The sequence below is a fragment of the Pristis pectinata genome, chromosome 17 (genome assembly GCF_009764475.1).
Source record: "Pristis pectinata isolate sPriPec2 chromosome 17, sPriPec2.1.pri, whole genome shotgun sequence".
Lineage (NCBI taxonomy): Eukaryota > Metazoa > Chordata > Chondrichthyes > Rhinopristiformes > Pristidae > Pristis > Pristis pectinata.
In genome coordinates, this window is record NC_067421.1 from 21,335,863 (window position 1) to 21,353,491 (window position 17,629).

Here is a 17,629-nt window from a genome sequence, read left to right on the forward strand (position 1 = left end):
AGTATAAAGCCATTTGTGGTTTGGTATCTTACAATGTGAAATTCTGCTTCTAAGATTCCTTCACAATTGCACAAGTGTCAGTTTTTGATTTGGTGGCTAGGAGTATTAAATTGAGTAATGATCTTTCTTCAGCCTTGTTTTTTTTTAATCTACCGTTTGCTCTTTTATGCCTGATGAAGTGTGCTTGACCTGAAATGTTGAATCTGTTTCTCTCCCCATGGATGCCCCTTGACCTACTGAGGACTTCCAGTATTATCTATTTTTGTTTTGGATCTTCAGAATCTACAGTTATTCCAATTGCTCTTCCATCCCTGTATGGCAAAGTCGCAGCTATTGGCTCTAAAGCACAAGGCACAAGGTGGGAGAGCATTTTGGAGATGGTGACCATAACTCCTTGACCTTTACCACAGTCTTGGAGAGTGATAGGTGCAGACAATATGGGAAAGTATTTAATTGGGGGAGGGGGAATTATGATGCTATTAGGTAGGAACTTGGGAGCATAAATTGGAACAGATGTTCTTGGGGAAGTGCACAGTGGAAAGGTGGAGGTTGTTTAGGGCGTACTTGCATAGGGTTTTGGATAGGTTTGTCCTATTGAGGCAGGGTAAGGATGGTAGAGTAAAGGATCTGTGGTTGAGAAGAGATATAGAATATCTTGTCAAGAGGAAGAAAGAAGCTTACCTAAGATTTAGAAAGCATGGATAAGACAGGGCTATGGAGATTTACAAGGTAGCCAAGAGGGAGCTTAAGAATGGACTTAGGAGAGTTAGAAGGAGGCATAAGAAGGCCTTGGCAAGTAGGATTAAGGAAAACCCCAAGGCGTTCGACATGCATGTGACGAATAGGAGGATGACTAGAGTGAGGGTAGGATCGATCAGGGATAAAAGAGGAAACAGGCCTGGAGTCAGAACAGGTAGGGGAGGTTCTTAATGATTATTTTGCTTTAGTATTCGCCAGTGAGAGAGACCTTGATGGTTGAGGATGGCGTACAACAGGCTGATACGCAAGGGCATGTTGACGTGAGGAAAGAGGATGTGCTGGAACTTTTGAAAAACATTGGGATAGATAAGTCACCGGGGCTGGATGGGATATATCCAAGGCTATTATGGACAGCGAGGGAAGAGATTGCTGCACCTTTGGCGATGATCTTTTTGTCCTCACTGGCCACAGGAGTAGTGTCAGATGATTGGAGGGTGGCAAATGTTGTTCCTTTGTTTAAGAAAGGGAGTAGGGATAATCCTGGGAATTACAGACCAGTGAGTCTTACTTCAGTGGTGGGCAAATTACTGGAGAAGATTCTTAGAGACAGGATTTATGGGCATTTGGAGAAGCATAGGCTGTTTAGGGACGGTCAGCATGGCTTTGTGAGGGGCAGGCCGTGCCTCACAAGCCTGACTGAATTCTTTGAGGATGTGACAAAGCACATTGAAGGTAGAGCAGAGGATGTGGTGTACATGGATTTTAGTAAGGCATTTGATAAGGTTCCTCATGGAAGGCTCATTCAGAAAGTCAGAAGGCATGGGATCCAGGGAAACATGGCTGTGTGGATTCAGAATTGGCTCACCCATAGAAGGCAGAGAGTGGTGGTAGATGGAGCGTACTCTGCCTGGAGGTCGGTGACCAGTGGTGTTCCGCAGGGATCTGTTCTGGGACCCCTGCTCTTTGTGATTTTTATAAATGACTTGGATGAGGATGTGGAAGGGTAGGTTAGTAAGTTTGCTGATGATACAAAGGTTGGTGGTGTTGCTGATAGTGCAGAAGGTTGCTGTAGATTACAACAGGATATTGATAGAATGCAGAGCTGGGCTGAGAAGTGGCAGATGGAGTTCAACCTGGAAAAGTGTGAAGTGATACACTTTGGGAGATCAAATTTGAAGGCAGAATACAAGGTTAATGGCAGGACTCTGAGCAGTGTGGAGGAACAGAGGGATCTTGGGGTCCACGTCCATAGATCCCTCAAGGTTGCCGCGCAGGTCGATAGGGTTGTTAAGAAGGCGTATGGTGTGTTGGCCTTCATTAGTCAGGGTATTGAGTTCAAGAGCCATGGGGTAATGTTTCAGCTTTACAGAACTCTGGTTAGACCACACTTGGAGTATTGTGTTCAGTTCTGGTTGCCTCATTATAGGAAGGATGTGGAAGTTTTAGGGAGGTTGCAGAGAAGATTTATCAGGATGCTGCCTGGATTGGAGAGCATGTCTTATGAGGATAGGTTGAGTGAGCTAGGGGCTTTTTCTCTTTGGAGAGAGGGGGATGAGAGGTGACTTGATAGAGGTGTACAAGATGATAAGAGGCATAGGTCGAGTGGACAGTCAGAGACTTTTTCCCAGGGTGAAAATGGCTAACATGAGGGGACATAATTTTGTGATTGGAGGAAGATATAAGGGGGATGTCAGGGGTAAGTTTTTTTTTTACACATAGAGTGGTGGGTGTGTGGAACGTACTGCCGGCAGAGGTTGTGGAGGCAGATACAGTACATTAGGGACACTTAAGAGACTCTTGGATAGCCACATGAATGATAAGAGGAATGGAGGGCTTTGTAGGAGGGAAGGGTTAGATAGATCTTAGAGCAGGATAAAAGGTTGGCACAACATCGTGAGCCAAAGGGCCTGCACTGTGTGGTAATGTTCTATGATAAGGTTGAGTGAGGGAAGGAGGCAGAAGTAAAGACTGCATGCTTGCGCCATCTGGAGCTTGTAAATTAGAGGGGATTCTGAGAAGTAACAGAAATGTAAGGAAGATAACCATCATCTAGCATTTCAGCTTGTCAGCCCCTTGCCTGTTCCTGTGATGGCCACCACTGCCTTTTCCATGGCATAGAATTAGGCACTGGTGCCCCACTAATTAGATGTTGCTTCCTATGCTAACTTATGACTGGAGGGAAAGTGTGTGATCACCACAACATTTTTCTCAAGCCTCAGCCTAATGCTGCACCTTGTTGCCAACTTGTGTCTTGGTCGAATAGAGAGGTACAAATGGAAACCTGTTCAATTTGCATTGCCTCCATCCCAGAACCAAGGTCACGTAGTCAGAATCTTTTTCCCAGGGCAAAGGAGTCTAGAACTAGAGAAGACCGCTTTAAAGTGAGAGGGCAGAAATTTAAAGATCTGAAGGGTAAATTTTTCACAGAGGGTGGTGAATATTTGGAATGAGCTGCCCGAGGAGGTAATGGAATCAGATACAGTTACGGTGTTTAAAAGCTCATGGCCTACAGGGCAGCAGTGATCTTTACCCTCCAGTGTGCTTCTGAGATATGAACTACCTACAGCAGGCACTTAGAAGCACTGGAAAGGTACTACCAACATTGCCTTTGAAAAATCATCCAAATCCCTTGGCATTATACATGAATCAATGTTAGTGTCTTTCCCCAGACCAACATTCTCAGCCATCTCCAACACACAGGCTAAGTAATTGACATACCAATGCCTGACCCCCAAAAGAAGCACTGTATTCCAAGCTCCATCACAGCAAGAAAATATCAGGTGGGCTAAAGATCCTAGGAAGCTCTCAAAGCCTCCTTGTGGAAAAAATAATGCAACATTCCCACCAACATGGAAATCTAGGACCTACAACTGCTCAAGATGAAGGAAGAGCATTCAGGATGGCGCCAAGAACTTTGAGTCTCTTCACTGGGAGCCCCCAGAGTTCCATAGTAAATGGTGTAAGGATTGCACCACCTTCCAATCTACCTACCCGCTTGTCCCTTCAAGCACCTGACCCCACCTGTGGAGAGTACAGGTCCCACTTTGGCCTCATCACTCACTTCAACTTAATCGCAAGGGACTGCCCGAGAAGAATGAGGAGAACTTCTTGTGGATCCTCAGCTCTACAAAATTTACTTCAGTGACTTGGGTATGTTACCCTGTCATTTCATTAAAACATAATCTAATTGTGCCAATGAGACAAAGCCGGGAAAGTAAGTGGTGAGTAGGCTATGATGAGTCTACAAAAGGATTTGTACAAGGATTGAGCAGGAAGACTGCAGATGGAGTACAATGTGGAAAAATGAAGTAATGTGCTTTGGTAGGAAGGATGTTGGTGTACAAGTGGAATCTGATTCCTGAGATGCAGAAAATAAATAATCAGGTGCAGCACTGTTTTAGGAAAGCAAATGATAAGTTGCCTTTTGCCTTTTATTACAGAGGTTGGAGTGGGCTGTAAATAAATTGCCTTGAAATTTTGTTGAGAGCTCATTGGTGACTAAACTACACACAGTACTCCTAATCTAAAGAAATATCTTATTGGTGTCAGTGCAGCTTAGATCCACTGGATTGATTCCTGAAGGAGGGATTGTTCGATTAATAGAGAATGAGTAAGTTGGGACTTTATATTTGGAGTTTATAAGAAGAGGCGACTTCATTAAGACATACAAGATTCTGCAAGGGATTAACAGTAGAAATGCTGAGGTGTGGTGGGGAATAAAATGTTGACCATTTAGAATTCAAATGAGAAATTTCTTCATGCTGATAGTTGTTTTTCTTTTGAAATCTCAACCTGGGGACTGTGGATGTTCTGTCAATGAGTATGTTAAAAGTTTTGGACACTAACAGAATCATAGGAAAAGGGATCAGTGGGAAAGTGGGATATGAGGCACAGAAAAAGTAGTGAATGCTGGAGTAGGCTCAGGACCATCCTTGATCATTCTGTTCATGTACTTATTATTACAGTGTCCACAAATATTTTTTTCTATGCATGTTTCTTTGGTTAGGATGTTTAAGATGATGGTCACTGAGGCCTTATATTTAATATCTGACAGTTCAAATTGCAATGGTAGCTACATTGCCCTTGTAATATAATGGCCTTAGAATATATTTTACATTCTCATAATGAACAGAACTGGTGTTTATTTATTGTTAAATATTTGAAATATTAACATTGTTTAACATTGTCTCTAATATCTTAAAATCTGATTCACTATCACAACTTCAAAAGAAAAAGTCTGGTGGCTCAGTGGTTAAATCTAATACTGAAATGTACAGCGATTGACGGTTCAAACCCTGAACATAGCAGGTTTAGATATCCACCAACAAGCTAGGAATGTTTCTGTTGCATGTTTTGTTCAAGAGACACAAGTACCTGATTGATACGTTTCTCACTCCTCAGTACTACACCATGATCATTGTATCAAAATGTATACATGTGTGGACTTCTGATGAGGGTAGGGTCTAATTTACATGTGACATCTGCAGCCAAATAGCCTGCCAGCGTTCCCTAACAATCTGATAAATGTAGAATAAACATGAATAAGACAGATGGAATTTTAACATACAAACACCACCTTCAGGAAGTGTAATATGAAAGGTATGATGGAAAGAAAATTACCTTGAGATATATGTGAAAGTAATTTACTATATTCAGTTGAAGAAAGTATTTGACATACTGAGCAAATTGATAGGATTTCTGAAAGGTTGAACAGAGAAATAACAAATTTGAGTTTTTCATTGTAGTATGACTTTTGTTGAAATAAAATCCTTTATCATAATTTGAAGTTACCATTCTAAATGTTTAATTCTACACTACTGACTTTTTCGGAATATCAGAATCGCATACATAAAAAAGATGTGAAAAATCATACAAACGGTCTCTGAACAGCTATTTTAGATTTGAGCAAAGTAATCAGAATCCATCTTGCATTTATACAAAATGGATCAAATTATTTTCAAACTGAAAAGGTGAAATATATTGGCCAACCATTATCAAAACTACATAACAAAAGCAAATTTATATCCAGCAAGCTTTTAACACATTTCCAGAAAGGACTTGAGAGAGAGATTTACTAACTAACAAGATGTGTGATTTCACACAGAAAGAACTGAACTGGCTGCCAAAGCGTCTGCTTCTGTGGACATGCTTTGAATCTATGAATTTGTGCTACACTAAGAACATTACCTAATTGTTATTTTATGCAAGATTCCATAAAACTGTTGCCGTTTGTGAGGATAATTCCTGATGTTCGAAGGTCTGAGTTCTACTATTCTGTTACTCCAAAAAGTTATGTTCTTTGTTATCACAAGCACATAGGAATAAAAAGAATATGTATTGGTTTGTTTGAATCATTGATAATTTGTTAGTGTTGATGTAATTTTAAGGTGTTGGGTATGCATTTATATTTTTGAAATAAAGATTATATAATATTTCTTTATTTATAATTAGACTTCTATACCAGACTCGGAGAGCAATATGGATCAGAATTGCTTATCTCGCTGTAGCACGGAAATATTCTCTGAAACTAGTTGGGAACAAGTGGAGAAACAGGACACAGAGGTGAGAAATACAGCTTCAACAAAAGCTAGGAACTATCCAGAATTTTAAAAAGGAATTCATATCAAACTGTACTGTTGTATCAAAAGTTACTTGAGGAAAAAGAATGTGAACACCATGTCTTTTCGTGTGACACAGAGCAAATCCAAATCGTGGCCATGTTGGTGGTTAGATGTGGGTGGTGGCCAAAGTTAATATGGGAAATTTTGGATATGAACTTTTCCAGATTGAGGAGCTGCAGGTAGTATTAGTAATCTAGTCTATGAAATGTTCATTAAGAGTTTGAGAACTGTTACAGAAGTTGAAGAAGAAAGAATAGACTACAAGAGAATGAGAGTGGTCAAGAAATCGATGAAAAGAGTGAATTAAGGAAAAGTTGACAAAGGCCAGGGACAGCTGTTTGCAACAGAAGAATACTATCTGCCAGCTTAAATTGTTGTGCAATGAAGACAACACAGAAGTCAGAATTTTAGGACGATTGTGAAGTTAATTCAGTTTCAAAGTTTATTCAGATCATCAGCTGTACCAAATTATTTCTTGACCTATTTGAAAAATCGACACTGACGTCACGATATAAAGATGGGTGAGAACTTGGATGTTTTCCTGAGATAAGGCTATTAGCCCCACTCGCACATTGGATGAATTTTAAAAGGGGTAATATTCACATTCAGACTGACAGGCGTTCCTGGAAAGAAAGATGATGTCATTGCATTTAAGCTTCAACTAATTGAATTGTACTCTGAACAACATTATGGTAGGTCTTTAACTTGGTTGTTACTATCAATGTATCATGAGTGATTTATTACTGTCTTGATGTAATGCACTTTCTCATGACACTATTAGAACACATTCTGTCATCTAAGTCAGATGTTTGGATGGCAATCTTGATCAGTCTTTTATCATTATCATGATTAGTTTCTTAGTAAACTCAGTTTGCACTTGAATCTTGTAATGAGATAGTCAATATAGTATGTACATTAACTCTGTAAACATTTGCATCCTACAGACAGGTTTAGAATGAAAATTAAGTACAGTACTAGATGTGTCAGGATGTGTACATCTTTAACAGAATACAAACAAGAATGTTGAAAAATGGCAAAGTTATTTAAAAGAAAAACTATTATTTTTAGCTTAGTGGCATAAGTTTCCCCCTTTCCTAAATCCATTTGCATTGGATCACTGATTTATTGTGACTAGGAATTGGCTGAAGGATTTATCTAATTTCTGTATAAAACCTCTGTCCAACCATGCAGTCAACTAACCTAATATCTTCACTTTTACCCCACGCTAGTTTTTTTGTGAGTACTGTAAAATTCCTTGGCAGGTTTTCCTATGTCAGAGGCACAACATCAATGCAAGTTGTGAGTAATAATAGCAATAAATGATAGCCTCCCCACCCCCACGTTACTCTTCCTTTTGGATCTAAATGTTCTGATGCACCAATATGCAAATCAAGAATGTTTGTCCTATTTTCTCCAAATAGCTTACTCCAAACTCATCTTATTGGTATATGTTTTAAATTACACACAATGTTGTAAATTATAGCAGAGTTACTCTGAATGTAAGTAGAGCTGCAGTTTCTTGTCTGTAAAGATCCGCAGTGCAGTCACTGCATAATTCAAAAGTAAAATATTACAGATGCTAAAATCCGAAATAATGACATTGTGCTCCACCATTCAATAAGATCATGGCTGATATTTTGCTTCAATTCTGCTTTCCTGTACTAATTCTGTACCTCCCAATTCAAAAATCTAATGAACTCTGTTTTGAATATACTCAGCAACTGACCCTCCACAGCCTGCCAGGGTAAAGAATTTACTACGGCCTGGGTGAAGAAATTCTTTCTCATCTTAAAACTAAATGAACAACCCCTTATTTTGACACTGTGACTCCCTGTTTCTAGACACCGCAGCTAGGGAATTCATGATCCCTGCATTTACCCTGTCAAGCTTCATAAGGATCTTGTGTGCTTCAGTATCACATCTCCATTCATTTTAAAATCTAGATAGGCCAGGCCTGATTCTTGTATGTCAGACAACACACTCCCCATCCGGATAATCAATCTGATGAACAAATAAGTAAAAACAAAAAATGCAAGAAACACTAGGTACGTCAAGTAGCATCTGTGGAAAGAGCAAAGAATTAACATTTCAGATTGATTAATGACTTCTTGTCATGACCTGTCATTGCTTTATATTGTTTTCTATTATTGTTTTAAGTTTTGTTTTGAGTTCTGCTTTTCCTTCTGCTTCTCAGGTGCTTTTCCCTCACTTTCACTTTGTGTTACTCTGGTTATTCTTTGAATATTTGTTTCCCTAATCAACTGTCTTTAATTAAGTTAACATTGTAGAGAAAGGGATTCCAGATTGATATTCACATTCTCTAGTTGGAAATTTGAATGTTAATACCATTGAACATCCACTGTATGTTCATAGAATTTTAATTATATTTGCATGTATTTGAGGAGCAATAAATCTTATTAGTTCTGTCATATTACAACAATTTGTAATTCATGATGAGGCAAAGAATTTGAGAAACTAAAGTTTAAAAAGCATTTATAAAGCTTGAAAATTTGAAATGCCATTGTTATCTTGGATTGTGCTTTCTTGGATTCACAATGTCTCTTCCTAGGTAACTCGATGGTATCCTGATCATTTGGCTCCACAGTGCTATGGATGTGAAAGTCGATTTTGGCTAGCTAGCAGAAAACACCACTGCAGGTACTAAGCTGAAAAAAATGACCATGTTTTCTTTTTCCTGGTCTTATTTTCATAAAATGTGCTGGTTATTTTGTAATGTTATGTGAACATGTATGTGAGTAATAATGAAACAAATTCCTTCACTTGTTTTATGCATGTTTGAAAAGAATCCATTGAAGTTGGCAGATGCTTTGGCACCAGTTGAAAATACTAGTTACCAAAGATTCTGCAATTGTACTATTTACGACCAGCAGTCAAATCTTTTGATCAAATTTCATGCTTTTACCAATATAATTATTTTTGTAGCCAGCTGTGATTTTAAGGAGACCATAAATACTCTAAGAAACTATATTTCTGTAGTTTAACAGAGATCTACTACTCTCTTCCAACTGGTTTGATTTTTCTTATTCAGGTGAAATTAAACCTGTAATTGTACATTTGGGAGTAATATTATTGCTCCTTTATCCATTTTATTTTCATCACTGCAGATTTCCACATTATTGTTTTAACTAGTCAAAAATAGCAGAGTTACAACATTTTTCCAAAAATGTTAATTGTTAAATTAGGCATGATATGAGTCGAGGAGACCTGTACAGAATGTAATCAACATGCAGAAGTTACAAAACTGCCTGCTTGGAGAAGCCCATACTCAAACATCTCACACTTTTGTAATGTTTCGATCTGAACCAATGACAGATTAAAGGAGAATGTCAGAATATCATCCTTTTTCAGTTTTTCTTACCCTATCTACATGCCTGCATGTGCACACATACCATGCTGTGGTTAAAAAAAAAACAAACTGCAGGAGGAGCTGCATCAATGGAGGGAAAGAAATTGTCGACACTTTGGGTCAAGACCCAGCATCAGGGCTGAGTGTGGAGAGGGAAGGTAGCCGGTATAAAGAGGAGAAGGGGAGGAGTGAGATGGGACCCATCATTTCTTACCCCTTCTCATTCCACCTATCACCTACAGGCCCATGTCTCAACCCTGCTCCTCTCTATACTGGCTACATTCCCTCTCCACTCTCAACCCTGATGTAGGGTCTAGACTCAAGCATCGACAATTCCTTTCCCTCCACTGATGCTGCTCGACCCACTGAATTCCTCCAGCAGTTTCTATATGGCTCCAAATTCTAGCATCTGCAGTCTTTTATGTCTACTGTGCTGTGGCACCAGCCTGACAGGAGTCAATTCCACTTCCCCCTCTGTGGTTGAACCATGGAATATCATTCTGATCTAACAGTTCAGTGCTGATTAGAAATATTAGTTACCAAAAATTGTACAATTACAAGATCTGTAATCATTGCAGGTTATGTGATTGTACTTCTACATCTTGGTAAATTATTGTGGTATAATTATACAGTGAACAAACCACACACACATGCACACCCTCATTCATGGTTGATCCATATTAATTTTACATTTTGCTTTCAGTTGAGACGCTAGTACATTGATACCATAGTCTGTGAGCTAGTGTGCTGAAGAATTAAAAAAATAGATTTGAAGTGAATGGTAGCTGTAAATCGGTGCTCTTCCATCATTGAACCAAGACACAGTGAGAAACGATGTGTGTGCCAGCAGCAAGTTATAATGCTGCTGGCACACACATTGGGCTACTCACATGTCCTTGTCATTAGACATTTCTTCAAACTAGCCTCTACCACCTGTTGTTTTCACATTTTTATGGTACTTATCAATTAAAGAATGCAAATTGAATGGTTCACTGGCTGACAATCTGATAGAATGTGATGTGAATGCCACTTCTAATGGCCATGTTATACCAACCAAGTGAATGGCTAGTTCTTTCCACCAGGGAGGTTTTTGGGTATGCACAGCCAAAATAAAGTGGGTCGAGGTACCACCTGCACAACAATGTTATTTAATTTGGTAAAGTGTCATCATTTTACATGCATCACAGGAATGTTATTACTAATTTTGATACTCAGACATGAGAATATCCGAAAATGTTTCACGGCCTTTTAAGTACTTCTGCAATATAATCAACATGATAAAGTGGGAAATGTAGTAACTAGTTTAAACACAACTATTAGTAGAGAGAATTTTCCTGCACTACTTTCACCAAGCTTTTGATCACTTGTGCTGTCAAAAAAGTAGACTTTAAGGAGGGGAGAGATTTGGGGAGAGTGTTTTAAAGCTTAAAATTTGACCACTTCAGTGGTCTGCTCTGGAAGCTCCATAGGAATAGTTTTCTGTTTGTTAAGGAAGGATATAAATGCACGAAAAGGTTTATTACACTGATAGCTGGAATGAACACGTTATCTTCTGAGGAAAGATTAGACAGGCTAGAAATGCATCAGCTGGAGTTTAGAAAATGCAGAGAGAATCTTTCCTCTTGTGAGAGCATCTGAAACAAAGGGTCACTGTTTAAAAGTAAAGAGTTAAGACAGTGATGAGGCCAAGAGTATTTGGAACTCCTTCTCAAACTGTGGTGGAAGCAGAGCCTTTCAATACTTTTAAGGCACGGGGAGATAGATGCTTGAAAAGTAAGGAAGTGGAAAGTTACTGGGATAGGTGGCAATGAGAGATGGAGGTTACTGTCAGATCAGACATGATCTCATTGAATGGACGAATAGGTTCAAGGGGCTGTGTGGCATAGTCCTACACCTAATTTGTGTGTTTCAAAACCCATATCTGCACCTTCCATTTTTGCAACATTACTATTTCCCTCCATTGCCACCTTAACTGAACCCTAATTCTTCTGTTACTAGGACATAATTCCTGTGATACCATGAGACATAGGAGTAGAATTAGGCCATGTGGCCCATCGAGTCTTTCCGCCATTCAATCATGGCTGTTTTTTTTTCCTCGGCCCCATTCTCCTGCCTTCTCCCCATAACTCTTAACCCCCTTGCCAATCAAGAACCTGTCAATCCCTGCCTTCAATATACCCAGTGACTTGGCCTCCACAGCCCTCCATGGCAATGAATTCCACAGATTCACTACCCTCTGGCTGAAGAAATTTCACCTTGTCTCAATTCTAAAGGGTCGTCCCTTCATTCTGAGGCTGTGCCCTCCCCTACTAATGGAAATGTCCTCTCCACGTCCACTCTATACAGGCCTTTCAGTATTCAGTACCTTTTCTTTCTTCCATAAAAGTCATCCAAAATACTGCTGTAATGTGCTCAATTTTAAAATCTCAGTCACCATTGCTCTGATCACTGCCAACTTGTACCTACTTATATATCTTAATTTACCTTCTAAATCTTATCTGTCACCATTCGCCCACACCAAAGACTTGCACAAGTCCTTCCAACTTATGACGTTCTCCATCATTCTGGCCTGTTCCACTAACTTTGATATTCTTACAGCTGCTCAACACCCCCTCAAACCCTTTGCACTTCTCTGATCCCTGACTTTAAACCCCTTTTCAAAGTCCAAAGTTCAAACGTGACTCCCCCAGCCATGGTGGGTGAACTTGTGACTACGCTCTGCAAGGTACATTGTAATGCTTTCTTCAGTTAAAAAAAGGATTGCAAGATGGTTGCTTACATTACACAGAGACTATTTTAGATAGCACACCATTCATTAAAAAAAACATATTGCAAAGAATTCTTTTCCAGGTTTCGCTTAAGTTTGAGGTTTTTTTCCCAAATAGAGTTAAGTTCACCTTCAAAATTGACATTGTTGTTAACATATTGAATTATTTCAAATATACATCTTTCATTGTAAAGTTGCTGCATATGTTTTTCATTTGTTTGTATCCTCCTGCTGTTGCCCTTTTGCTGTTTTCACCTTTTCCTTAGCTAGTTTCCCTCTGAGCTCTTTTTTCCATCTTGCAGGGACAGGGAGCCTGTTGATGACACATGGTGAGCATTTTCAACAGTCTTCTCTGTCTCTTGTTTGTCTTCATTCCTGGTGATGTTTATTTAAAAACATTTACTTGTGCCTTATTGACTGAACATCCCAAACAATTGGTGATTGTTGATTGTACGTTGATTAAATTCAAATTAGAATTTCCAAAAGAAATGTACAAAATGTTTTTATGGCCTAACCAGGCATTTATGACCCATCACCACAGCTGAAAAAAATTTAATTTGCTGAACAGAAAACCAGTTGACACCTGAATTTATTACTTCTGCCGTTCGCACATGTGTAATTGCATTGACTGAAACCTCGTCAATGTTCTTCTGTTTTTAAGTTTAGAACATGTATAATGTTTTGACATTTTATCACGTTGTGCTTTTAATCAGCTTGACAACAAAAGTCATGCTACTGTCAGACTTCTTTCTTCTGGCATTACAGTAATTAAAACTTGCTTTATCTATACAAAATCTGAATCTGATTTTCTTTTTTACTACCGTTTTTGCACTTTTTCCCCAAGAATTGAGAGGTAGTTAAAAAGTTATGGTATCCTGTTTACTAGCAAAAAATATCTTTGTATCTTGCTTACTCTTTTGTATGTTTTTAAAAATACCACTTTTCTGCTTTCTGTGTATTTAAAAAATACTGCTGGATGTTTGTAGACTGCATGTTAGTTTCCCAAATAGATTTTTTTTTATTTGCTGGTTGAATTGTGAGACTTTATTGTGGAATAATCATAACTGCATTAAGTTGGTATTATAAAACAGTTGCACCGTGATGAACTTAAATTATTAACTGATCCACTAATTGTATTTGTGTTCACGTTGTGATATCTTGTGTAGTGAAAACTTGGGCATCCTTTTTCTTAAATAGTTTTATATATAAAAAAAAGTATAGGTTGATCATCCAATGCAAATAATGTGCAAGATTTATATTGGAAAACATCATTAAAAATGAATGGTTAATTAAACACAAGTTTGAGTTTCCATGGAGCATTTGGAAAATTTTGGGTTTCAATTTATTTGACTGGTGGGAAAGAACTCAAATTAATAACCTTTTAATCTGCAACAAAATTATTTCTAGTAGTTAAAAGACTGTACTTCATGCAGTATCCAGTGCAAAATAGATCAGACTTTTTTTGGGAAGTGAACTAATCAGCTTAATTATTGAAAATACCAATGTTTAGAACATTACTCAAACTTGCTTTTGATCTGAACTTTTATTTCCATCGTTTAATTTTGCATTGTGGACATCTGGTTTAGGACTTCATTACAAATAGAAAATTTTATTAATTGACCATTCTTCTCAATTAAAACAAAATCAAAACCCTCCAGTGAAATTTGCCCTCTTTATAACATAAGGTTGCTGCATTGGATTCCTGTGATTTTGTTTTTCTTCCAGTTAGGCATCCAGATGTGTAAGGGAGTGAGTACGTATTCCTCTGACATTTGAACTATTCATTGAAATGGAAAAAGTGGGAGTTCTCAATAGAAATAATTTTTCTGCATTGGATTCATTCAATTTCTAATTATTAAAAACATGTTTTTCTTTTTTTGCTGATATAACGGCTCTGCAGCAAAAGGTTTCAGACTTTTCATAGGTGGATACTTAAAACATTATTTCACTGAAATAAGTTCCTTGGAAGTTTGAAAGAGAGGAACACCATTTTACTCAAGAAATAGTTTGCCCTTATTCAATTTTATTTTCTTTAACTATAAATTTTGTGCATGAAGAGTCACTAATTACTGTTGAAAAGTTAAACACTTGGGAGACAGAAATTTGTCATTGTAATATAGTGGTGGCTGTATGTTGATTGCAGATGAACTTGATATCAAAAATGGAATGCAATATGCAGCTGCTACTCCATGTGCACAGTGCATGCAACCAAAGGCAAATGTCTTTCCCTTTATTTTTAGGAGCTGAACTTCACAATATTTATTTGTGAAATAACTTTATACTTTAGTAATGTTGACTGTAGATAGACGAAACAAGATTTTAATTAACAATCTGTCTATTTATTCCTTCAAAAGGAATTGTGGGAATGTATTTTGCTCGAGTTGTTGCAATCAGAAGATCCCAGTGCCGAGTCAGCAGCTTTTTGAGCCTAGCCGTGTCTGTAAATCCTGCTACAGCAGTCTACAGCCCAATGGGTCCGCCCTGGAGATGGAACTGGACAAACCCATTGCAGCTACTTCAAACTAAAGGCAATGCCTTTCTTCCCGGAAACACGCACATTATGGGATGGTGTACAAGAAGCCAAGTTCTTGGTGTTACTGTGCACTTGAGATAAGGCTGAATGCACATTATAGCTTGTAAGTTCTAACAGGATGCGGTGGATGGAGACATATTTAGATAGAGTAACTTAAGGCTGTTTGGAAGTTTATTTATGGTGACTTGTGGTGACTGTAATAGAATGGGCAGTGCAGTATATTACTGTATTAACCAAAGGCCTTATACCTGCAGAAGTAATAAACAAATTTTGTTGGAAGATTGCATTGTCGCACTACTCCTCCTACATGCGTAATTGAATATGTAAAATCTTAATATAGGTCAGTGTTAATTATGTTCCTTTTTATTTACTAAATAAATTGATTTTTTGGCATGTACAGAAAGTATTATAAATGCCCTATAGTTGCAGCAAAATGATTTTACAGTGAACTGATGGGCACTGAAGGAATGAAATATTTTAAGCTTTGTTTACACAATGTGTTGTAAGCTCAAATGTTTTTGTCTTCTATTTGGAACAGGATTTCTTTTGAGCTTGGTGAATTAACCTTTTTCTGCTGTGATTCTGAAATGCAAATGAAGGTTAGAGGAAGTCAAGAAATGAGAAGTTCTGGATAGGTGCCATTGTTTATGATACGGGTTTCTGGGATTGTGTTTTAAAAGCATATTTGACATTCACTTGTCATTTCATTTTCTTCATGTAAGCACTTTTTTTTAATTTTACTCTTTGTAAATAAAGAGGACAAAATGCTGTTGCTAGTTACATAAGCACTCTTTCCTAAAAGACTTAAGTGCTCCTTGCCCCACCATGAATAGAGATGTTTTTTTCAGTTTTGTTTTAAAAGAGCATCAAGTGCTGTAGGCGTTTTTCAAAGATGTAAAGAAAATTTAAAGTTTAGCATTTGTATGAAGCTTATGCTAACTCTTAATAATTTTGTTACTTTATTATTAATAGATGAGCAGTGTTTAATATAAAATAAAATTGGGCCAGTTGGATATACAGGTAAAAACACCAAGTGCTTTCTCCCCATGTGGCATTGAAGTTTCACTTCATTGTTTTATTAATAATGTGCTGTAAGGTAATCAATTAATGCAACACTTACCCCCTCCCTTTTGCTCTTAAGCCACCAATCAGTCATAAACTACCAATCATTGCAGCACAATTCGGATTGCAAAATGTATTTGTATCAGGCATTGTTTTCCTACTATTAAGAGGTGTGTGCGATAAGTTCATTTTAGGGACATAATAGCAACTGATGTTTGTAACAAACAGGAAAGAACAGTTCCGACTCTCTAAATACAAATTGCACCAAAGTAATTTACTGGTGCTGTGCTTTTGATTTATTCTGGAATTACTTTGTGCATTTTTTTTTTAAAAAGTGACTAAAAATTCCATAAGCCTGCCACACACCACATTTAGAAATTTTCTAGTAATATAACTAACCACACAGAGTTCACATTAGAAACTGGTTCGGTAAAAAGCTGATATAAGAAACTGCACTTTATCAGTACATTAGTTGCTTTATTAATATAATTCCATCTTACAGTCTGTAAATTTTTCATGTTGAACTTGAAATTCAGAATCCACCTCATCCTGGTGCTTGATTTCACACAAGTTGAATGTGTTGAGTACACACAGTAACATCCTTTTGGGGTTTGGAATTAAAGTTAAGATGCTGCTAAACCTATTTTGAATAGTCTGATCATTTCCCCCACCCATCCTCATCTTTGTTTAAGTGACTGTTATCCTTTAGTGGTAATGGTAGACACTTCTGATTGTACACTCAAGTGGAATTTGTAAAGTAGCACTTAAAGCCAGACTTTAATTGCTTTAAGAATTGATGCCACAAAGCTGAGTGTGGAAAATGTAGTGCTTACCTGTTTGTAAGCTTTCATGGCATATACTCTTCTGTAGCCTCAGAATGATTTATTTAAATCTAAATAAATTTGTCATTTTCATATATTGTGTTTTATCTTAAGTTTGAAGGGCATATTTTATTGTGTATTTGTCGTAAACTCACTAAAGAGGGCATCACTTAGATTTTCATATCAACACAATGGTAATTACGTACTGGCTGCTAAAATAATAATGCATTTGGATATAGATGGAGAATTTCGGTAGCTTAAAATGTGTCACAATGCATTTAGCAGGACAAAGTTTTTAAATTTTGTGTACTAGTTGGTCTCTTTCGAGCAATTTATCTAATTAGACAATCTGCAGTCACTCATTTCTTATACTTTTACCTTTTTGGGAAAGGGGAGGCGTAGAAATAACTTAAAACATTAGAAATCCCCATTCAGTGCCGTTCCCATTGAATTGCATGGTTCACTGTCGTGTAAGAATATTTCCATCGTTCACTCCAGAAAATAATGAAATTATCTTTATTCTTTTACAGGATTTTGTCTTCCAGTATTTATCCAATTCTTATTTCCACTATCACCTCGCAGCCATATATGATGCATATTTGGGAGAATAAACGTTATGTTGCCTTCACACTTGCCATTGCAGCCTGTTTTAAGAATTAAGATCTGGTCTCGGCAAATTCCTGGCTGCAATAATCGGGGTATTTGGTACATTGCTCAGTCTTATAACTGTCTGAAGATAGTTTCACTTGGCCATTAGAA

At 37.7% G+C, this 17,629-nt stretch overlaps 1 protein-coding gene across 11 annotated transcripts in view; it reads left to right on the forward strand.

The window, feature by feature from the left end:
- mtmr3 (myotubularin related protein 3) overlaps positions 1 to 17,140 on the forward strand; it is an 86,410-nt gene extending 69,270 nt beyond the window's left edge. For 7 of the 11 annotated variants that reach the window (XM_052031941.1, XM_052031940.1, XM_052031947.1 and 4 more), the window contains 4 exons: positions 6,151 to 6,261; positions 8,890 to 8,978; positions 12,757 to 12,783; positions 14,809 to 17,140. In XM_052031941.1, coding sequence (XP_051887901.1) covers positions 6,151 to 6,261; positions 8,890 to 8,978; positions 12,757 to 12,783; positions 14,809 to 14,980 — 399 coding nt within the window. In that variant the 3' untranslated portion in view covers positions 14,981 to 17,140. Of the gene's footprint in view, positions 1 to 6,150; positions 6,262 to 8,889; positions 8,979 to 12,756; positions 12,784 to 14,808 lie in introns of those variants that run through there. The other 4 variants (XR_007957656.1, XM_052031945.1, XM_052031944.1 and 1 more) reach the window with 4 other exon arrangements.
- Positions 17,141 to 17,629: the final 489 nt, after the last annotated feature.